At 45.7% G+C, this 24216-nt stretch overlaps 1 protein-coding gene across 2 annotated transcripts in view; it reads left to right on the top strand.

The window, feature by feature from the left end:
• The window catches only part of ARMH4 (armadillo like helical domain containing 4), a 51588-nt gene that overhangs the window by 13753 nt on the left and 13619 nt on the right, over positions 1-24216 (top strand). For both annotated transcript variants that reach the window (XM_020778428.3, XM_078384041.1), the window contains exons 3-5: positions 7696-7944; positions 9781-9999; positions 14942-15211. In XM_020778428.3, the coding sequence (XP_020634087.3) occupies positions 7696-7944; positions 9781-9999; positions 14942-15211 (738 nt within the window). The remainder of the gene's footprint in view (positions 1-7695; positions 7945-9780; positions 10000-14941; positions 15212-24216) is intronic.

The raw sequence follows: 24216 nt of genomic DNA, 5'->3' as shown, positions 1-24216 counted from the left end.
GTACACCGGAGGGGCTTCTCCCCACCTCAGGCTCACCCCAGCCACCCCACTGCTGCCTCCCTTCTTATCAGAGGTGAAAGGCTTTTGTATGTGTTTGTGAGGGCCAGCCAGCTTCTCCTGCTCTCTCTCTCTCTCTCTCTCTCTCTCTCTCTGTATTCTAATTCAATTCACCAGCAAACCTCCTGTTTTTGAATGGGGGATATGGCGCTTCTGTCCCCACACTTCGAAAAGCCAGGAAATGGCCCGATACGGCTGCACCAGATCATGTCCGCGTTGCCAGCACCAAAAAGGAGGCCAAACTTTGCACAGCAGAGAGCAGCTAGAATGTTGACAGCACCGATGGCAGCAGTCAAGAGGGTCTATGCAGGAAAACTTCCTGTGCTTGCTACCGTTCATAAAATGACACCCTGCAAAGGGAAAGTTCCAGAAGCTGAGTCCCCTTTTTTCAGCTGTTCACCACCTTCTCACGCAAACACAAAGCAAGGGTCAGGGCTGTTTTTCAACAAATGTGACTGGTCGTGAGCAGAAGAGGATATCTCGTAAACCATCGTGACTGCTGCCATGGGTGTTCTCATTGGCCAGCTGTTTACTTCTCTGTTCTCCAGATGCCTTTTAAAATCTATGCACTGTACTTGGATAGGAGCGAGACCTCTCCTTCCTACCCCTCATAGGGGTAGATTTGTTTGGGTGAAGAAAGAGGCCCCTCGTGGCCTGGCCTCCAGACCAGGGTTGCTTGAGCCCTGCTGTGGCTGAGGGGCTTCGTTTTGGAAGAAAAGGAAGCTGGCTGTCCTTGACACGTGGATGAAAGATGATTGTCTGAGGCAGGAGCTGTGGGATATAATTCTGTTTTATTCTGCTGCTAGGGTGTGGGCCTTGAAGAGAGAAGGAAAAGCAAATGAGAAGAGAAGACTTGGCTCTTGGCTTGCTGTAAAGATACAGCAAGTTTGAATTCCAGTGTGTTGAAAGAATTGCCTTCTGTATTTCAGTGCCTAGAGTCCTTCAGTCTTTTTCAGTGCCTAGAGTCTTTGTAGGCTACAGAATAATACAGTGGCGCCTCGCTTAACGATTGCCTCGCTTAATGAGGAAATTGCTATACGATTAGGTTTTTGCGATCGCTTTTGCGATTGCAAAATAATGGTTTAAATGGGTTTTTTTCGTTTAACGATGCTTTGGGAACAGATTTTCGCTTTACGACAATCAGCAAACAGGTGATCGTCGGGTTTCAAAATAGCCACCGGCTGAAGAAAATGGCCCCCCGCTGTTTTCTAGGACGGATTCCTCGCTTTATAGGCACCGAAAATGGCTGCCATATGGAGGATCTTCGCTGGACGAGCAGGTATTCACCCCATTGGAACACAATGAACAGTTTTCAATGCGTGTCAATGGGTTTTTTATTTTGTTTGACAATGTTTTTGCTCTACAGCGATTTTGCTGGAACGAATTAACATCGTCAAGCAAGGCACCACTGTAAGTATCTTAGAAATGCAGAGATGGAAGGGACCCCAGGAGGCACAGTGGAGAATTGAACTCCCAACCTATACCTAAACCACTGAGTTATCCAGCAATTCTTTCAGTGGTAGTCCAAAAAAAAGAGAGAATTTTTTCCTAAGCTTTCCATATACCATATTTTCCCTATATAAAATGACACCTTTTCCCTAAATAATCTGAGAAAATATTGAGGGTTGTTTTATACATGGAAGGCAGCTCTTTACCACTCACTGCCTTTTGCAAAGATACGGGATTTAGCGAAAAAGGGGGAGGTGTTGCTCCCTTCCTTTTTGCTAAGCTCCAGGCCTTCTCAAATGGCAAGGTAAAGCGGCACTCACTTTGACAACTGCTTTCCTTGCCTTTTGCCAAGGCACGGGGCTTAGCAAAAAGAGAGCCCTTTGATCATTGCTTTTTCTAATTTGGGGTCAGAAAAGGGGGGGGTGTCATCTTATACTTTGGGTCATCTTGTAAATGGAAAAATACGGTATGCTTCATGGAGCCTTGTGGCAAAGTGGGTAAACTGCGGTCCTGCAGTTGAGACTCTGCTCATGGCCTGAATTTGATCCTGACGGGCACAGGCAGCTGTCTCAAGGTTGACTCAGCCTTCCATCCTTCCAAGGTTGATAAATTGAGTATCCAGCTATGTTTCCTGGACAATTGGATTGTAAAATGCCCAGAGATTGCTTTAAGCCAGGGGTGTCCAACCTTTCACCTTCCCTGGGCCACATTAGAAGATGAAAATTTGGTTTGGGCCGCACATACATTTGGTTTGGGAGGCATGGGGGGGCAGCCCTAGCCGTCCTCCGCAGCCCCGCTCCAAACGCGCTTACCAGCAGCTGTGATCTCAGACAGCAGAGGCTGCCAGCTTCAACTCCGGCAACTTTATGGGGCCAGGAGGAGGTCCACCTATTGACGGGGATGGCACCATGCAGTCACGCAGCCCCCCCTCTCCCCTCCCATCCCCTCCCACTCCTTCCTTCCTTCCCTCTCTCCCCCTCTACTGTTGTGATATGCCCCGGCCACATTCTGGCCGCAAGCACCGGCAGTGTAACTTGGAACTTTGGAATTTCTTTAAAAATAAAAAATTGCACAGGGTTGCATTACGAGCTGACCTGGGCCGCATGCGGCCCTCGGGCCGCAGGTTGGACAAGCCTGCTTTAAGCAGTATGGGGTAGTATTATAAGCAGCACACTTTTCGCTTTGCGATTGGCATGGAGTAGGATTCTGGGATTATTATTTTTTTTTGCAAACAGCTGTTGGTGCAGATGCGTGTATTTCAATTTCTCCCCAGTTTCCATCACCCTCCGCAAACACTGGCGGAATGAGATTTGTTTTCTCGTGGCTTAAAAAAAAATCTGGAGATTGCACATCTCTGGCTGGTTGCCACAGATTTTATCCTGGCAGCCTGGAAGGAAGAGAAACGTTTGACCTTCAGGCTATGCAGTCTGGACCAATTACAGCTGTTAGCTTTGCTTGTTTTTTCCCCCCACGGACAGCTCCAACTTCTGCAGCCTTGCTCCCCCTTTATTTTTTGGCTCTTTCTGTGCCCTTGCCGTGCAGTGTGCAAGGGCCTGGATCCGGGTGACGATTGCTTAGAGTAAAGGACTGCCCCCTTCCTTCTTCTGCCCCAGATAATTAAGATTTGTTGAATAACTTTTTTAAAATATTTTTACCCAGCCTTTCTCCTTAAAGGACTCCTTAAAGATGTTTCAAAGGATCACAGGTGTGGGTGCATGGAGGGTAACCTGAATTCTGATACAAGAGTAAGGTGATGGCTTTACTGAACCACTGAAAAATCAAACCACTGGCAAAGCTTTCCTGGACAAGCAGAGTCAGCACGGACATCTGCCATTTATTTTGGGCACTGCAAGCTACATTTTTCCCCCTGCACTCTCCATTAAGGAGTGGAGCGCAACCAGAAAAAGTGGGATTTTAATCACGAAAGCTTGCAATTTATGGGATTTTTTTGAATGGTGCAATAAAGGTATTGCCCTACTCTTGTCTAATCCTGAACCCCACGGCTGTTGCCTAATTCTGATTTCTGGTGGGTCTTTAAGAAGGGAATCACAGCAGTTTGTTTTGCACCGGTTGGTGAGGAACAAGACAGAAAGGTTTATGGGGTGTGCCTTGTGTTGAGGATCTTGGAGATGATCCGAAAGGGGGTGAAAGGCGGAGGTATCCCTTCCGGATTGTATTCCTGCAGCCCACGATTGCAGCCAAGGAAACCTCTGCCTGATTTTTGTCCAAGAGCTAAGAAGAGGAAAGAGAAGAGTTCCAGGCCTCTTGACCCAAAATAAAATTATTCTGTTCTTCCTGGTAAGAAAAGGTTTGGAGACGAAGGATACTCTGTTGAGGGGAAATGACAACCCTGCTTCTTCCCTCCACACCATGGACTAGGACGTTGGCACAGCGAGCCTCTGGTTGCCCGTTCCACATGACCTTCAGCAACCTCACAGCCTGAACCAATGCAAACTCATTCAATGTGGGAGAAAAAGGTAGAAGCCCTCGTGGCGGTGGGGAGAACAACAAATAGGGGAGGGTGGAACGCCAGGCTGATTCCCGTTGACTTGCACGCGGTGCAGTCATTCGAAAATGATACGAATCGGAATGTCCCAGTTTCAGAACATTTCCCGTATTGGTTGTTGTGGGTTTTTTGGGCTCTTTGGCCGTGTTCTGAAGGTTGTTCTTCCTGACGTTTCGCCAGTCTCTGTGGCCGACATCTTCATGCCAACAGAGCATGGACAGAGTTCCTACTCCATGAAGATGCCGGCCACAGAGACTGGCGAAACGTCAGGAAGAACAACCTTCAGAACACAGCCAAAGAGCCTGAAAAACCCCACAACAACTATCAGATCCTGGCCGTGAAAGCCTTCGCGAATAGATTTCCCTTATTCTTTGTCCATGTGGTCGCTCCGGGGGCAACTTTTCCTAACCTTCCTGGATATGTTGGGCTACGTCTTCGATCCTACCCAGCCCGCGTGGCCTACGAAGCTGAAGGGAGGTGTCCTCCAGGGTGTGGCTTTCTTTTGTTGACCGTGTCACGAAACACGTCTTCGACAGCAACATTCCCATAGGCTTTACATTGATTTATATAGTCATTTGTTTCTGGTCCTCTCAGAACCTCAATGGGCAGCTGGGATCCAATCATTATACATATGCAGCTGGTTAACGAATAGCAGACAGTCCCCCCCCTTTTTTTTCTTACACAGGCATTTTCTTGAACCTTTTCCTGAGCTCTGTGTTCAATGTTGTTTTACAACATCCCAGACTTTCCTGGTCCAAAACTTCAGAATCTCTCCTTAACTCTGTGCGGGGTGGGGGTGGGTGGGATTGCTCTGGCTGTCCGGGGTGGGTCACCTGTTCTTGTCTTGTGTCCCCCTGCGGACCTGACTGAAACCCCAGTGGTAGGAGTGTGCCGAAAGGGAGGGAGAGGGGGGGCGCCCCAGGATGGGGAGAAAACATCTGGAGCTGATGTGAGCTACATGTGGCAGATGGGGCCGCAGCCAGTCCAGGCTGGAGGGAACCCAGATTAAAGGAAGAGGAAGAAGAGGAGGAGGGCAGTTCAACAGAGTCAGAGGGAAAGGAAGGGGGGAAGTGGCAGAAGAGTCAGTCCCCATCTTTGGTGCCTTGGTGGAAGACCGCTCACTGATGGTGGAAGACCCTTGGACCAGGGAGTGGATCCAAATCCAGCTGGCGTATGGACGGAGGTGCAGGGGGAGGGACCCTGCTCTTCCACCCACTATTGATACCAGTTCCCTGGAGACTGGGGAGACTGGTCAGGCCCTTGGGCCCTACCCTGACCCGGCAAAGGTACGGGAGGACACCTGCAACGGAGTCCAAGAAGGATGTGGGAGGTGCTGGTCAGTCCCCGACCATATAGGCCCTCCTTAAAGGCCATTAAGGAGGGGCGTGGTGGTGCTGTGGGCTAAACCGCAGAAGCCTGTGCTGCAGGGTCAGAAGACCAGCAGTCATAAGATCGAATCCACGCGATGGAGGGAGCTCCCGTCGCTTGTCCCAGCTCCCGCCAACCTAGCAGTTCGAAAGCATGCCAATGCAAGTAGATAAATAGGGACCACCTCGGTGGGAAGGTAACAGCGTTCTGTGTCTAAGTCGTACTGGCCACGTGACCACGGAAGATTGTCTTCGGACAAACGCTGGCTCTATGGCTTGGAAACGAGGATGAGCACCGCCCCCTAGAGTCGAACACGACTGGACAAAAATTGTCAAGGGGAACCTTTACCTTTACCTTAAAGGCCATTAGCTGTCCGGGGTCAGTGTGGGAAACTAGACCCCAACCATGGACGGTGGACTGGGCCAGTCTAGAGAAAGAAACTCAGACTGGAGCAAGAACTGGGCTGGTTGTGGGCAGGATAGTGAAGGCTACCTCAGACCCTATGAATTGTTGGGATGGGGTGTGCCAAGGGCCACACAAGCTTTTCATTTCTCCTGTTCCCCTGCTCTAGAGAAGTCCCGGTCCATGAGCTCTGGCCATCTTGCCTTCATGGAACCCATGGCCAAAGTGAGCCTCCCCACCGGCCATGCTCGGGGCAGGTGGAGGTGTGTCAGGGGTCACAGGCTCCATGTTCTGCCCTTCTCTCTTTCTTCTCTCTTTCCCCCTTTCCCCAGCCTCCTGCTGATTTACTGCCTTGACTAACCAACTTGTAATGGCCTCGTTTCTGCTTCACCCTTCCTTCACAAAACTGAAAAGGTTGCGGTAAGGTAAAAGTAAAGATTCCCCTTGACATTTAGTCCAGTTGTGTCCGACTCTAGGGCGTGGTGCTCATCCCCATTTCCAAGCCGTAGAGTCAGCGTTTTGTCCGAAGACCGTTTCTGTGGTCATGTGGCCAGTGTGACTAGACACGGAACACCATGACCTTCCCGCCGCGGTGGTATCTATTTATCTACTTGCATTTTTTTACAGGCTTTCAAATGGCTAGGTTGGCAGGAGCTAGGACAAGTGAAGGGAGCTCCCTCCGTCGTGTGGATTCGATCTTACGATGGCTGGTCTTCTGACCTTGCAGCACAGAGGCTTCTGCGATTTAACCCACAGCACCACCACATCCCTAAGGTTGCAGTAGGCTGAGCCAAAGAGAGAGCAAACACCAGAGCCATCCACCAAACATGATTTTTGCTCTAGGTGGAGTCCACATTTTGATGCTCACTTCTCACCAGCGAGTTTCTTTTTCTTCTTAAAAAATTGATTAACATTTTTAATTCAGATTGAATCGAATGATCCAGTCCGTCGTATCTGATCCTGGCCGCTGCCATGAGCCACCTCTCTCCATGATTTCTGGTCTTGAACCACTTCTTTCAGTTCCTTTCTAGTTTGGCCACGGTCCGCTTCGATGACATCCAACCAACACATTCTTTGGTGTCCCCTTGAACATTCTGAGCCCAACGTCCTTCTCCAATGATGCTGATCGCATGACGTGACCGAAATAACGAAGCCTAAGTTTTGTTATTTTGCTTTCCAGGGACATGTCCCATTTAATGTCCTTCAGCGCTTCTTTATTCATGATAGTTGCAGTCCGTGGAATGCGCAAGAGCCTCTTCCCATACCATGGCTCAAAACATTTTTAATTAGTCTGTTTCATTATACTTGTTCTTTTGTTGGCCACCCTGAGTCCCATGTTTTGGAGAAACAGGTAGGGTTCATCAATCAAGATGACAAGTATATATAAATAGAATGAGTGACTAACGAACAAACAAATTAACTAGTTGGCCAGTGCAAAAGAAGATGGGGATTCACCTGGAAATCAAGGCTTTGCACAACCTTATTTCAGATATACTTTCCCAACGGGGACCACTGATGTGTGTTTCTTCCAGAGGCGAGATGTCTCTGTATCTCATTAGTTTTTGCAATTCTTTATCTTGAACTCTGGCATCCCCTGGAGTTGCAATGTCAATGATCCAGACCTTTCTTCGTTCGATTACCACTAGGTCTGGTGTGTTATGTTCAAGGTCTCTGTCCATTTGGATCCGGATATCTCACAAGATCTTGACTTCCTCACTTTCTGACCCGTTATCTACCTGAGGTTCCCACGGGTTTTTTGAGGCTGGCTACTTATATTTCTTGGATAAGGACCAATCCACTAATTTTGCCACTCGATCGTGTCTAGCTTTGCCACCTGTTTGTGCCATTTCTGGACATTTTCAGAGGAGGTGTGACACTGTTTATTATGATCACCATCCATTTCTCCCACTTAGGCAATCCTCAAGGGGCAGCAATGGCCTTCCATGACACTGATGCCATGCTACCAGCTATGACCCCACGAGACTTCACTACTCAGGCTCCCACCGGGCAAGCGCAGACGATGGAGGAAGAAAAGGCCTCGGCAACCCAAATACTACCTGTTTCAAGCACCTCTGAGATGCTGAGAAAGTCAGAAAGCATGGCAACGACCGTATTACCTCTTTCCACCCTTTCGTCTATTGCTAAAACGGTGGATGCTGGAGGTTGGTTAATAATATTTCGCTTTACTTGTTTAGAGTTCAGAGTTCTGTGGTTGGGGACCAGCTCTACATGCAGAATAGATGGTCCTGGGTGAGATAAACCAGTGATCTGATTCAATCATAAACCTGGTTTATGTTTTCTAGCTTACAGGCAGCCTGTCTGGAATGCAATCATGTTAGTATTCTACAGATCCCATTTAAGTCAGTTTTGAGGTCGGAGACATCAGCTTTGCAAATGCAGCCTGGGTTTAGTTCCCAAAGACTAATGGTCTAACATAGAGATCTAATTTGCAAACTATGGCAGATGAGAAAACTTATCGTGATGATTACCAGATGCTTTCAGCAATTAAGGATTTTCCTCTTCTAATGATGGGTTGTCTGTAATGTATCATTCAGGCTCTCAGATATACAGTATCCAGGCATAGGAAAGCGGGAGACAAATGGGGATCTATAGCTACTTGGTGCTCTTAGCAGAGTAAGAACAGACAGTGTTGATGAGTGGTTTCAGCTCTCTGAAATACCAAGATGGCTGGAGTGAACTCTTGGCTATGCAAATAAGAAAGTCAGGAGTTATTTTAATAAATACAAGTATGTATTTATCAACCTTAACAGATGCAAAGAAAAACTAAAAACAAAGTAGTTGTTACACAGCTGAACACTTTGTATATATATCTCTTTGAGCATTTTGGACCCAACATCATTGATAATGTTTAAAAATTTGTGACAATCCTGCCTACTTTCAAAAGCTCTTCCAGGAAACTGAGCCATGACCCCGCATAATGTTATGTCTTTGCATTCTTATTTTTAAAAATGCAATACAGAAATACCTATGCTATGATCTGAACCGTTTGAGTACCACCTGGGTACTCATGACTTGAGCGCCTGCTGTGCTGTGCATCCGCTCTGAACTTTTAAGGAGTTATCCGAGGTGCTGAATCTGTTTCGAGGGATGATTGCTACTGTAAAGGGGCAAGCTAGAAAACTTGGAGTGGATTCACAGGAACCTCAAAACTGGAGTCACCATCAGCCTCTGCTTGTTGGGGAAACATCACAAACCTTCCTGGGAGGAAGGCTGTCCTCTATTTAGGCACTAACTGATGAACTAAACAAAGAAAAAAAATTGAATCTTAATCTTATTGGAAAATGGTGTCCGTCAGACAGAGGCAGCAAATCCTGTCTACCGCTCTCCGAGATCCTTTGCTTTATCAGAGATAATTACGAGCCGTTACACCTACCGTGTTTTCCCGAAAATAAGACAGGGCCTTATTTTTACTCCAAAAAAATATTAGTTTTTTTTTTCAGGGGATGTTTTATTTATTTTTCAAGGTACAGCCATCTACATTTATTCAAACACAGTCCTGTCATCTTCTTCTAGTTGCTGCACAAGGGTGGAGGGTTGGGTTTCACTTCACTAGGGCTTATTTTTGGGGTAGGGTATTACGAGCATCCTGAAAAATCCTACTAGGACTTATGTTCAGGTTAGGTATTATTTTCGGGGAAACACTGTACGTTATTATCTTGGACTAAAGCTGAACTATGACATCTTTTGACCAGAAGTTCTTTCAATCCCAAGAGGAGATGTAGATGAGTCACCCCGTTTGGAGCAAACACAGAACATGCCACAGCTTTGCTATGGAATCATAGCAACAGTACCCTGGTTATTCTTCTGGTTATATAACTCTTTTGGAAAAGTCAGTGAGCAGGGGCACCTGATTGCATTGCTGAGGACTAGAAACTTGGACCCTGTCCTGGGTCTCCCAGATGAGGGGGTCAGGTGGTGCCTCTGGCTGATGGGCTGTCAAGCACATGCCAGTTTCCTGTGCTCTTTCTGCCTTCTAGATACGGCTCCCGTCCCGGGAAAGGATGAAGTCACTTCTGTGGCTGACTCAGCTACAACTCTAGCTAAAGTAGGAGCGCAAACAGAAGACGTTCTTGACCGAACAGATGCCATGACTGCTCTGCCTTCCTTGGCGCCTTCCACAAGGAAACCCACTGTGGCTGCTGCGCACCGGATTACGACGGCTGCAACCTACGAACTGGGCAGACTGGAATGGGAAGGTACTTGCGTAATGTGATCTACATTTAATCATTTATCCGTTCAGTTTATAGCCTTTCTCCCCCCCCTCCTGGGACCCAAGGAAGCACACATCAGCAAAAACATGGCAAACTTTGGTTGTTGTGAGTTTTTCGGGCTCTTGGGCCGTGTTCTGACGGTTGTTCTTCCTAACATTTGGCCAGTCTCTGCAGCCAGCATCTTCAGAGGACAGGAGTCAGAACTCTGTCTGTGTTCTGGTGTAGTGTGTGGGATAGTTGAGTATTTGTAGCTGTGGGATCAGCTTTTTTCCTTTTCAGGAGATTGGGTGATTATGGTGATCAGTGTGTTTTTGTTGTGGGTGTATTGTTGTGATAAGGGGGAGAGATGGTCTGTCACTGTGATTGATGGGTGTCATTAGCATGGCAAACTTTATTAAAACACAATTGAACGGAAAAGCAATTGGAAGCACAACAGCATTTGTCTCATTTATACGCCACCGTTCTCCCAATAAAGGGACTCAAAGCACAGCACTCATTGTTAAAAGCTGTTTCCTGAAGAGCTGGTCATTTGCTGAGTCCACCTGACTACCCTTCGCCTGCTAACAAGAAGACCGTAGTGGGGAAGGGAACCAGCGTAACATCCAGTAGGAAGGCGTTCCACAGGCATAGATGCTAGTGAGGTGACCAGAGCAAGACATGGACTTCCCCTGATGATCTCAAAGCTTGGGTCAACTTGTATGGGAAAAAATATAGCTCTTTAGATTATCTGAACCCAAGTCAAAAGCTGGGTTTCTGAACATGTGTTAATTTCCCACTATAACCACAACACATTAGGGGATGTATGAGAATTTGAGCTTTTGTAACGGAAGAAGCCAGGCCAAAGATTGCCCTATAATTATGTTACGTTGTTCATTGATTGCTCCCTCTGCTGATTTTTCCCTTCCCAAAAACCACATCTCCCATTTCTGGAACTCTTTAGGCGTTATAGTTTTGCAACAAAACTGAATACAGGAGGAAACTCCCCCCCCCAGGATCAATATCTGTTGATTCATTCATCCATCTGCTTGAAAATACAGTGGTGCCTCACTAGACAGTTACCCCGGATGACAGTTTTTTCGCTAGACATTGACTTTTTGCGATCGCTATAGCGATTTGCAAAACAGTGGTTCCTATGGGGGAATTTTGCTGGACAATGTTTGGTCCCTGCTTCGCAAACCAATTTTCACTAGACAACGATTTTGACAGCTCCCTCCGCGCTTGCAAACAGGTGTTTTGGGGACCTAAGCTTCGCAAGACAGTGGTTTAAACAGCTGATTGGCAGTTCGCAAAGCGGCTTTCCTATGGCTGATGTTTGCTAGACAACGACGATTCTTCCCCATTGGAACACATTAAACAGTTTTCAATGCATTCCAATGGGGAAATGCTTTTCGCTAGACAATGATTTCACTAAACAGCGATTTCAGTGGAACTGATTATCATTGTCTAGCGAGGCACCACTGTACTATTTTTTAAAAAGCATTTATCAGAACTGGCCACTAGAGGGAGACAGAGACCATGTAATGTATTATATTCAAGATTTCCACATTTTTCAGCATCCACCAGGGAAGGCTTGGAACGGATCCTTATAGTCCCTCAATTATCCAAAAAAAAGTCCCCCCCTAAAAAAAGCTGGAAGGAGACTTTTTGCATTTTTAAATTGTACATAGTGGGGAAATGAGTCAGCAGGAGATCTTTTTGAGTCTTTCAGATAAGGAAATCACAAAAACTACTGAAAACTGGTTGTCTAAGAGCATGTCACTGAAATAAGAACAGTCTGGTTTTTTTCCCTGTAAACAAGCTGTACAGACAACTGACTACAAAAAAAAATTACACTGTGTATGGCTTTGGAATACTGGGGTTTTGCTCTTTTTCTGTTCCCCTACGGCACCCACTCCCATAAGTTTCTAATTTTTTCTTATAAAAATTGTGGGTTTTTTGCATTGAAAATGCTCTTTTGCACCCGCTAGTGGCCAATTTATTTTTTAAAAAAATTAAAAACTTTTTTTTGGAGGCATGAAGAGTTCTGGCAGAATTGTTTAATACATCCAAGATGACACAAGGGGATATTGTGAGCCATTCCTTCCCCCCACGTTTTAAACATTTTGGGGTGTTTGTGGTGGCAAGGGCCGAGAGGTCTTAGTGGAGTGTGTTTTGACTGTGGGAGGATGCGTATGGCCTCCATGTTTTCTATGCTTGGTATAGACAGAACTGTAGCTCAGTGGTTTAGATCCCTTTTTGTCAACAAACTCTACCCAGCCACAAGGACCAGGGATAACTGCATGCAACAGACCAGCTAATGACACCCAGCAATCACAGTGAAAGATCATCTCCCCCCCTTATCACCGTTATACACCCACAACAAAAAACATCTGTGGCATTCACCCTCATGCCCCTTGCTTGACCATCAAGCCTCAGAGCACACGAAGGCAAACAATTCCCTCTTTTACACTGCTGCCACCAGGTGATCACTAAATCACCATTGCTTCAGGAAGATTCAGGTCCACACTTCAAGGTCTTTTAAATATAACTTTTGTTTATTAATTACAGTTATTGATAGTGATTCATGGATATCTTCTGCACACAATTGATTCATTGTTAGGTGGTGGTCTACCAGGACCCCTAAATCCCTCTCCCAGGTACTCCTGTGCCAGGTACCCCCTATCCTGTACCTGTGCCTCTATCTGGCTTCTCCTGCCTAAGGGCAGGACCTTGCTTTTCCCGCCACTGAACTGCATCTTATTGGATCGGCCCCAAGGTTCAAGTCTGTCTAGATCCTTCTGAATGTTGAGTCTTATCTTCCAAAGGAGTAGCCATTCCCCCCAGCTTGGTGTCATCAGCAAATCTGATGAGTGGTCCTTCAATCCCCTCATCCAGGTCATTGATGAAGATGTTGAAGAGCACTGGGCCCAAGACCGAACCTTGAGGGACCCCACGGCATGCTTCCCTCCACGCAGATGTGGTTCCATTGAGGACCACATGTTGAGTGGGGTTGGTCAGCCAGCTGCAAACCCATCCAGTAGTTGCGTTGTCTGTCCCACTTTGTTCTATCTTACAAAGAAGTAGGTTGTGGTCTACCTTATCCAATGCCTTACTGAAGTCTAAGTGGACTGTTCGAGAGCCTACTTAATTTACCTGCTAGTTCCTCCCAGCTGGAAATGCATCCTGACTTACTGTCTGATCTTCACAGGAGCTTCGCAGGTGAGGCTGGATGGCAGCCGCATCAGGAACATACTTCTCAGGATGCTCTTGGGCTTTCAAGGGGATGATATTCCTCAAACCTTTTGAGAATTGTTTGAAGCTGGATTACCTGAGTCAGCGAGAACTGAAGGAGCTGTTTATAGCTTCTGGAAAAGATCAAAGCGTCCAAATACAAGGAAGCTGTTTAAGATGTTCATTGCATTGGCTCTCATGCAGTGGAGTAATATATACTGTATGTTATTTGTTGCTGTTTAATCATTTAGTCGTGTCCGACTCTTCGTGACCCCATGGACCAGAGCACGCCAGGCCCTCCTGTCTTCCACTGCCTCCCAGAGTTGGGTCAAAGTCATGTTAGTCGCTTCGATGACCCTGTCCAGCCATCTCGTCCTCCGTCCTCCCCTTCTCCTCTTGCCTTCCCACTTTCCCAACATCAGGGTCTTTTCCAGGGAGTCTTCTCTCCTCATGAGATGGCCAAAGTCTTGGAGCCTCAGCTTCAGGATCTGTCCTTCCAGTGAGCCCTGGATATATATATTATACCCTTTTCCAAATAATGTTCACATGTGTACTTGTGCTGGATTCTGGAGTGATGGTTCTCACTTGCATCAGTCAGTAGAATGTCACGGTTTTCCAGATATCAGCATCAGGTGAACAGAGAAATCCAGGAGGACGTTGTAAGAAGAACTCTAGAAATTTGTTTTTAATGAGCATCTCTTATGATTCCAGCTGTTCACAAACAGGGTGCGCAAATCTCACTTGTGAACTTTGATGCAGAACCTGGGAAGGTTGGTTTTTTTTGGACTCCAACTTTAATAATTTCCCCAGCAAGCGTTGGGAGTTATAGTTCTTTTGAAAAGCAGCTTTTCTAAGCTCTGCTCTGATGAGACCAACCAATGAGACATTTCAAATTATGAAGGTTTATTTTATTTAGAATGCTGATATGCCACCTTTCTCTTCATGTGGGAATTTAGGGGGCTCATAACAGACAAGACTTAGTAGGCATCCATCAGTCTTGATGAACTATGGTAACGTGCTCTGTATGGAGGAATCAGAACAGCATCTAGTGTGGCTGAGAAGGCCAATTTGAGAGTGACCATTCCTTCCATACTGAAGACAAATACAATCTGTCCCTTGTCCAGCTCCCTGATTTTGCTGGTTTCGGGACGGCCTCTTTGCCTCGGCCTGCTGGACAAGGGTCTCTTCAAATTGGGAGAGGCCGTGATGCACTGGCTGCCTCCAGGCTGAACGCTCAGAGGTCCAGGTTTCCCATCTGTTGAGGTCCATTCCTAAGGCCTTCAGATCCTGCTTGCTGATAACAGATAAAACAACAGATTAAAAATACTTTATAAACATCGTATTTTAAAGCAATTAAACATATATTAAGATTTTAAAAATCAAGTTTAAAAAACGTTTTAAAAGCTGTTAAGTTCAAAACGAGCATTCCTGAGACCCCTTATTGCTTCAAAGCCTGCCTGAAGAGGATGATCTTTGCTTGACATTGGAAAGACAAGAGGGAAGGGGGCCAAGCTGGCTTTTGGGGGCAGTGCATTCCAAAGCCTGGGGGCCACCAGTGAGAAGGCCTTGTCTTGTAATCTCACCAATTGAGCTAGGAAACATGGTTTTCCCCGAGAGAAGGGCTTCCCTAGATCTTCAAAGCCGAGGAGGCTCATATGGGGTGATATGCTCCTTCCAACATACAATGTATTCTTTGTTTCCTTTCCTGCTCATCTAGAGGAAGAGGAGGAAGAGGAAGAAGAGGAGGAGGAAGAGGAGCCCGACGAGGATGAGGAGGAAGAGGAAGATGACGAGAATGACGATGACAGGGACCCAAACTCCATGGATGAAAGCTTGGATGGGGAGGGTGACTTAGTCGGCTTCACTGTTCCCGGGGAGACCTCACAGGATCCTCTGGGAGAACTCGAAGACGCTGCAGGCCCACTTTCGGAGGTATCGTACCAGGTGCCGAGCGCCATCGAGTGGGAGCAACAGAACCAAGGGCTCGGTAAGGAAAACGTGTTCTTTGGGGGCATGGGTTATTTCCTCCCTCCACCTCTGGCAACGAACCTTGAAAGCTCATAGGGGAAGATTTCGTTCTCACCAATCTAAGAAAAAAATACAAGCACACAGAGAGAGAAACATACACATTAATGGGATCAAATGATAGGAAGCCAGATTTAGGCTGACAATTAAGGAAAACTTCTTAACTGTTAGAGCAGTACGACAATGGAACCAGTGACCTCGGGAGTGGGGGAGTGCTACTGGAGGCATTCAACGGAAATTTGAACAACCGTCTGTCAGATCTGCTTTGTTCTGGATTCCCGCATTGAGCGGGGTGTGTGGGGGTGTTGTTCCCTATGGCTTTATATGTCCCTTCCCACTCCATTATTCTGTTTCTGTTTGGAGAGGGGGTCTGGGCTGGAGCGGTTCTCTGGAAAATGGAAGGGTGGCTCCCTAGCGACCATTTCTGGCGTGATCAGAGGTGCCCCTTTGACGCCTTGTGATTGCATTCTAACTTTCAAAAGCTCTAGTGAAAAACCACGTTTCACACAAGCTTGGTTTGTTGCTCATCCAAACACCGTTCCGGTTGGAGAAACTGGTGCGTGATATATCATGGTGTTGTTCTGGGCCGTGTGTGGTCTGTTTGAGGTTGTAGCTGTGGTGGGATTTGGGGCATGGCAGAGAGCCTGCGTGCCTGGTCCCAAAGTCCCTTCTCCGTTCTTTTCAGCTCAGGCCAGTGAGATTTGTAGCAATACACACAGCAAAAGGTTGCACAATTAAACACAGGCTTACCATCCCTCAGAAGAGCTTAAGAGAAGTGACAGGCACCACGTTTGAAAGGAGGCAGAACTGACCTTTGTAATCCATTCTCGAAGCCTAGAAAAGACCTGACATGTAAACACCAGTGGCTTCCCCCCCCCTCCCCTTCGGTGTTCAAAACCAAATAATCGTATGTGACTGGGGGAGGCCCCTCAAAATCCTTCTCCCTTCGATTTTTATACTGTGGTTGTCGTTTTCTTCTTTTTGCACGGAGTCCTGGTTAGAAGGTTAGGAAATGGATGCTGCTCCCCTGTTCTCCATGGCTGTTCTTCTCCTTAAACTTGCAGACTCTCCAAATTGCTTTTGTTTTCTCTGGTTTCCAACGAGACCCGGAAGGTACGTCCACTTGAGTCTTTGGTGGGTGCTCTGCATCTCCCTGTCAACTTCCCGATGTGAGTGCCAATCAAGAATCCGGGTGAACCAAGGATCCCGGCTTTGAGGATAAGCTGATATTCCTCGAAGGGTGGCAGAAGGACCAGGCGGGCAGGCGACGAGGGTGGTGCAAAGTGGCAAACAGGCATCCGTTGTGTCGAAGCAAAACGAAGCACTAAGGGGGAAAAATTGTGGCGCTTCCTTTTGCTTCGGTGAAACAGGATCCCCAAACTAGGTTGTGAACCAGACCGATTGGTTGGTTTTTCCTGGTTCGTAGTTCAGTTCGTGCTCATCTCTACTAGTCCTATAACTAGCCCAGGGTAAGGCGAGAACTGTGGGGCATTCAGGTCACTGGTGGCCCTAAAGCCCTTTCTCGGCATCCATCGATTGTCAGCAGTGTCTCCAGGTGGCACGTTTCTCCTTTAGAGCAAGACCCACAGACCTAGTTTTATTTTAGAGACCTCCTTGTTTGGGAAGAAAAGAAAAGAAAAAGATGGGAACAGGTTTTCAAAACCTGTAAGTGGCCTTCCCGTCACTTCTGGTTTTGCCAGAAGCAATTGGTGTGTCTGCGGCAGATCCTAGGGATGTGGGGAAACGGCCTCTCGGCTTTGCCAGAAGGACTCTGCCATGCAACCCTAAGAGGCAGCATGTGGCAACTGTAAACAAAATGTCCAAAAAAACCCAAGGAAGGTAGTCCTCATGAGAAAAGTTGAACCTTTCTAGATGGTGACAGCTCAGCGTGACTTCCAGCAGCCAGAAAGTGGGGCCTTTGGGCTACTCTAGAAGTACTCCCGTGGAAAGCTGAGAATACAGATTTTTAGAATAATGTTATGAGCATATGCAGCAGCCACGAAATTGAAAGACGCCTGCTTCTTGGGAGGAAAGCGATGACAAACCTAGACAACATCTTAAAAAGCAGAGGCATCCCCTTGCCGACAAAGGTCCGCATAGTCAAAGCTATGGTTTTTCCAGTAGCGATGTATGGAAGTGAGAGCTGGACCATCAAGAAAGCCAACAGTCGAAGAATTGATGCTTTTGAATTGTGGTGCTGGAGGAGGCTCTTGAGAATCCCCAGGATTGCAAGGAGAACAAACCTATCAGTTCTAAAGGAAATCAACCCTGAGTGCTCACTGGAAGGACAGATCCTGAAGCTGAGGCTCCAACACTTTGGCCATCTCATGAGGAGAGAAGACTCCCTGGAAAAGATCCTGATGTTGGGAAAAAGTGAAGGCAGGAGGAGAAGGGGACGACAGAGGATGAGGTGGTTGGACAGTGTCATCGTAGCGACCAACATGAATTGGACCCAACTCTGGGAGGCAGTGGAAGACAGGAGGGCCTGGCGTGCTCTGGTCCGTGGGGTCACGAAGAGTCGGACACAACTGAATGACTAAACAACGACAACAACAAAAGCTTGAAGGCACTGGAGTTCTTTCCCCCTTCAGCTGGCACAAGGTTTGCTGCTACTTCTCGGAGAAGACCAGAAGAATCGTAAGGACAGCATGCGTTATATAAATTTTACATGAAGAAGCCGGATCCCATCAAGCATTTCATCATCACGGCACTTTTTCTGCACGTCTTTGACTTTGTATTTTTTATTTTTTATTTTGGGGACGAGGGAAGAGAGATTTGACAGAAGAAAGAGAAAAAAGAAAGAAAATAAGACTAGCCTTCCGGAGGACAAAGCAAATCAAAGCTTTCTCTTAGTAAACAGATAAATCACATTTTCCACCCTGGGATCCAGAGAGAGGGGCCATCCATTAGAAATACAGATAACTATAGTGTTTTTTTTTCCTGAGAAGACATAATTGCTCCAAGCTGCTGTTTGTTTCCAAAACTTTAAAAGTGGCGATAATCCGTAAAGGAGGATCAATCGGGAAGATATGACTTTCCAGCTTTGGTTCTCGACAAATAGAAATCAAAATACTTGCAGAACTGAGAAGTGGAAATAAAGAGCGCGAAAGGAACTTTTTCCCCGTTGACCCTTTAGAAGCAATCAAGGCTGTCAACACTCCTTTGGTGAAATGGTTTATTGATCCACAGTGACCCCAACAATGATTTCTCTCTCTCTCTCCCTTTGTTTCTGCTCTTAATCCTTCCGGTTCTCTTTTAATATGTACATCAGGACAGGCCATGCCAGTGGGTCTGGGGCCACGAACTCCCCCGTCTGCCAACACACCACAAAAGTCACTCCTTCCTGCCCCACAGCCAGAATTTGGAGGCAAATTATGGTATTAAAAAGAAAGAAAAAAACAAAATAAGGCTAATCACATTTAATTAGGCAGGAACTTTTGTGGACTGTAGCCCAGTTCATTCACCACTGAGCCTTGTGGCACAGTAGTTAAACTGCAGTACTGCAGTCAAGACTCTGCTCTGAATTTGATCGAGAGTGGCTCAGGTAGTCAGTTCAGGATTGATTCAACCTTCCATCTTTCTGAAATTGGTAAATTGAGTAGCCAGCTCACAGCGGTGTGTGTGTGTTAATGTGTAGCCTGCATAATTAAACTGTAAACCACCCAAACAGTGCTTTAAGAGCTACGCGGAGGTGTACATGTAACAGGCTTTGCTTTTCCCCCTTGGCTTTTGATATGCAGATTGCTGTTTTTAGGTACAGTGGTACCTCGACTTATGAACTTAATCTGTATTGGAATGGCGTTCGTACGGCAAAATGTTCATAAGTCGAGGCAAAATTTCCCATAGGAATGCATTGAAAACAATTTAATACATTCCAGCTGTTTTTTATTCTTATGTAGAGGTGCTGTACTAATGCAAGGCCAGTTAATCCATCCTCTACCACTAGGGGCAAAATTTTTTCATTTTTTCTTCTTTTGACCTAAGATGAACTTAGGTCAAAAAAAAGGAAAAAGGAAAAAAAGGGGGGGAGGAAAGTTTTTTTCTGTTCGCAAGTCGAAGCAAAATTTTGCAAACAGAGCCATTTGTAACTCAAAATGTTCGTAAGTAGAGACATTTGTAAGTCGAGCTACCACTGTATTAGCACCTTATTTCTTCCTCAGTAGTTATTTCCCTTTGTCAGAGGGAAGAACCAAACTACACGGGATCTCTGTAAGGGCTGCTAGCATACCCCCCACACAGAGAAATCTCGGAGGCTTCTGCAGTAAGTAAGTGGGCAAATACACAGCAAAGGAAATGTGCATTAACTCGCATTTTCTCGCTGTGAACTTGCACTGGGAGACTATACTGTATTCTCTTTGATTTAACGTGGCCCACACAGGCAGAGGAGTAAAACCCTTCTAACTGGAGTTATATTGAAGTGCCTGTAAGTGGTGCAAGAAAAAAAATCCAGAAAAATGTATTTTTAACGTGTATTACCAGAAATAGCCACTAGAGGAAGCCAGGGACCATGCTATGTATCCTTGAACAGCAAGAATACATAGCATGGTCTCTGGCTCCCTCTAGGGGCCAGGTCTGTTAAATACATCATGAAAATACGTATTTCTGTTTTTTTAAAATATTTTTTAATCTTTTCAGACTGCAGGTAAGCAAACACCAATCCCACGGATACAGGGATGTACTGTACCAGTAACTATAGCCCACTTTTGTCTTTTGCTTCCCTACTCTCAGAATTCTGCTGGGGGATTCTGGGTAAATTCTGGGAGTGGCAGTCCTAGGAATCTGAAGGTCCCACCCTTAGTCCCCAGAGATCCATCTTTACACTGGACAATCTTTATTAGTCTGTAAATAGATGAACAAATGCCACACTGAGATCCATAACGTGCAGCGCCATGGTAAGAATTATTGCTTGACGGCGGTCACTTGGCTGGTTGGAGGATTGTGGGATTGGCAATCCATAATTCCCGGGTGTGGGGTGCACCAGGCTGAGGAGCTGTCTCAGTCTGAGGCTTTTACCTGCCTTGAATGTCATCATCACCCCAGAGCCAAATAAACCAATTTAGGTTTCAAGATACCAAGCCGTTTTTCCTTTTTAATGTTCCTTTTCCTAGACTTCATTCTCCTTCATTATTTCCCCCCACAGTCCCTTTGAGCATTAATGAACAGCCATAGCGGTAATTACTGCATTGTTGGGAAATCACACATCAACACAATCCCATGTTTACAAAGCACCGGTGCTTCTGTAGATGGAGATGTGGCGTCGCTGTTCCTTTTATGTAGTGCTGCAATTAAAAAAACAAAAAACAAACAGAGATTAAGGTCTAAGGAGGTGTGATTGTGCTTAACGGAAAAACACAAGTTTAATTCAGAACTAGGGAAATATTACTTATTTAGATGACAGCTCCCATAATCCTTCAGACCGCCGTTGGGATTTATGGGAGTTGTAGTCCCAAAAGAAAAACATCAAAATTCCGGTTGAACCTTTGCTGAAGAAAGACCTCAAGTGTGTCCTGAATGGATAGGGAGATGTTTTAGTTACTTGCCGGATGATACTGCTGCCTGGTCTCACCCAAAGAGGATTGATGGCAGTTAATTCAAAAGAGATTTTAAAAATTTAGGGCTTCGTGTATTGTAGCACTTGTGAAATTCACTGCTACAAGAAATAACAACGGTTTCCATCATGGATGGCTTTAAATGGGATGGTGGGTAAATTTATAGTTGTAGAGGATTCAAAGTCCTGGGTTCCAATTCTAGTTAACTTACCTATCACTGCGCCAACAGCTTGGAATGTTATATTTAAAAAGAAACTTGTGCTATGCTTGACTTCTTGGAAGACAGGCTTCTGGGACCATTCCCTGAGCCCCAGGTTGTGCTTGCCCCGTATTAATGCCCCACAGTTCATCAGGCAGAAGAATGTACACGAGGTCCCCCTAATGGGCAGTTCTGATATTGCACCTGGGAAATATTTATGAAAATGCCGCAACCAACATGAAAGCATACTTCCCATGCATTTAGGACTGATTTGAAAAATGGCACAAAACACAGAATCATAGAAACATGAAACATTCCTCAAAAAAATCTCCTTGCAAAGTAACTCCTGACAGTAACTAAGAGCTACTCGTACTAAATTAACGGAGTGCTGTCCTATATAGATGCCGGCCACAGAGACTGGCGAAACATTAGGAAGAACAACCTTCAGAACATGGCCAAAGAACCCGATAAACCCACAACAACCATTGATGTTAAACATTATACCTAAAAAGTAACCTTGCAACTACTAGTTACATTGCTCACTCAAAACACAACTAAAAAGGTTCCCCTTGACAATTTTTTGTCCAGCCGTGTCCGACTCTAGGGGGCGGCGCTCATCCCGCTCTTCAAGCCATAGAGCCAGCGTTTGTCCGAAGACAATCTTTCCGTGGTCACATGGCCAGTGTGATTTAGACATGGAACGCTGTTTACCTTCCCACCGAGATGGTACCTATTTATCTACTCGCATTTTGCATGCTTTCGAACCACTAGTTTGGCGGGAGCTGGGACAAGCGACAGGCGCTCACTCCGTCGCGTGGATTTGATCTTACAACTGCTTGGTCTTCTGACCCTGCAGCACAGGCTTCTGCGGTTTAGCCCACAGTGCCACCACGTCCCTTAAAAACACAACTAGTTATAAGTAATTAAATTACAGTACTTCAATTAGTGGCTTCTAAGCTCTGGTTGACAAATGTTATTTAGGCCAGAGTGGTGCTAATCACTCCACTCAGCTATGAAGCTCAGTCATTGATTTCTTGAGCTTAACTGGATGAAATGCATGTGATAACAGAGCTAACGTGTGTGTGCGTGTTTGTGCTTCTACTTTCTAAAAAGAAATATTTGGTACTTTCTTTGAAAGCTTTACTACCTTGTAGCACATTTCTGACTCCCCATAAATCATGGAGAGCTAAAGATAGCACCAGTCCCTCTACAGATACTCACTGAGATAGCTCTCAATGGGTTATATATAGCCTTTGAATCTTAGTAGCTCCTGACAAATATATGACCACACAGGTACACCTGGTGCGCTTGAAAACATCCAGGGAAGGAAGTGAATTATAATATGTGTAACTCCAGGAGAAGCTGTGTGGGAGAGAGTTTGAGGGAAAGCACCCTGAGACATTCATCCCATTGTGACATCGTATTGTCTATTCTGATGGAGATACAACTCTAGGGGGGGAAGGGGGGGCTTGGTAAGCCAGCAAACTGTGCAGGTATGATGTGACTTCTGAAAAAAACCTTCCCGATGAAGGCAATCTAGAGAGACCCCTTCTCTTCAGACAAAAAGGGAATAGCTGCTAATGCACAGGGTATCGAGAAGCAAGTGACGTGAGAAGCCCCTGCCAAAGTTTCTGGAGAGACACACAGATCTTAATAGCTTAAAACAGTGACAGAGTTTTGAATTTCTGGTCAAATTCTTCTTACTATGTAGTAGAGGTGCAGAGAACCACTGAGGAGACTAGCTTCAAGTTCCCTAGATTCCATCCCTTTCTCATTGTTGTTGTTTAGTCGTTAAGTCGCGTCATAATCAAAGTAGTGCCCATCTGTGGATTATGGAATTTATTTTGTTCCTGTGAATCAGCAAAACCAAAAAAGAAAGAAAGAAGAAGAAGAAGCAAAACATGGTGCTTACATACCTCCCTATAGTGCTTAAAGCATTCTCTGGGCGGTTTCACGATTTACGTATGCAGCCTACATGTCCCCCTCCCCTTCCGTGAGCTGGGTGCTTGGTTTACCAACCTTGGAAGGCTGAGTGAACCTTGAGTCCACTGGTTACCTGGGACTGAACCCGTTGTGAGCAGAGTTTTAGCTCTCCCTGTGCCGCGAATCTCCAGCACCCCTTTTCTTCCTTGGGTTTGCTTTAAACTGACAATAACCGAGGGACCATCTTCATGCAAAGCAAGTGCCCTGACACAGGACTGTTGGCTTTTGTTTCAAGGACCTTTTCAACGTAAAGATTTCGTCGGGTCCGTTTTGCCCACTTTTCCAGAGAATCCTGCCTTCTCGGGATGTGCCCAAAGTAAAACAGAACATCTCAGCAAGAGAAGATGATGTTAAAGGAGGATTTTCTGGCTATTTGTAAATGATGGTTCTGGCTGATTAATGCTCAAGGTACCTCATATTCGCTTCACGATCGGTAAAAAAATGTTAATTTTTTTAAAATGATAATGCAAAACCAAGAAATGGGTTAAAAGGAAGTGACTGATCCACTTGAATTTTTAAAAATCTATTGACCGGCCTATTCCAAAATAGCTTTCAGAGAGGTGGTTTTGTATTTACTGAAAACTAGCAGGACATCTTGATGTCTGGTGTTGCTGATCCTATGGATACAACATACCAGGGCTTGTAAATATTATGTAGTCGGCGGTCCCATCTTTTAATTTATTTGTTTTTTTCTGAATTCTGCAAGGCAGCTCACTCACGCCCCCCTTTTCATTTTACAGACCATCAGCTTAAAGACAGAAGAATAAGCCAGCGGCAGAGAATTAAAAAAATAAACATGCAAAATTAACCTCTGGCTTTTTAGTCACAGCGTGCTCAGACCAGCATTTTTACAACACGATAAAGCAGTTGCTAGGTAATAATAGCAGCATTTTCCCCGAAATAGCACACCTTTTTTTAAAGAACCAAGAAAGTGCTGTACTATATATAAGGAGGTTTTGGCAGAAGCGAGATAGCCTGTTTTAGCTCTAGTGGCATCTAGAAATGAGATCCTTCATTTGCCCCAGTGGGCAGAATTTGTAACCCAAGATGATCTGAGGCCATCCACAGGTGCAATAAATTTGAAGATTTATTTAAATCACAGTTGAGAAACGGTATAGGATTCATGAAACGAAGACACAATATAGAAGAAACCAATGGCAAAGCAATGAATTTCTAACACCATTCAATGCAAGGATGAAATGAAATGGTGTAAACCAGAACAGCCTGCATGAAAGC

Source organism: Pogona vitticeps, chromosome 1 (genome assembly GCF_051106095.1).
Source record: "Pogona vitticeps strain Pit_001003342236 chromosome 1, PviZW2.1, whole genome shotgun sequence".
Lineage (NCBI taxonomy): Eukaryota > Metazoa > Chordata > Lepidosauria > Squamata > Agamidae > Pogona > Pogona vitticeps.
Note: the sequence above shows the minus strand (reverse complement) of the source record. Positions and strands in the feature narration are given on the sequence as shown.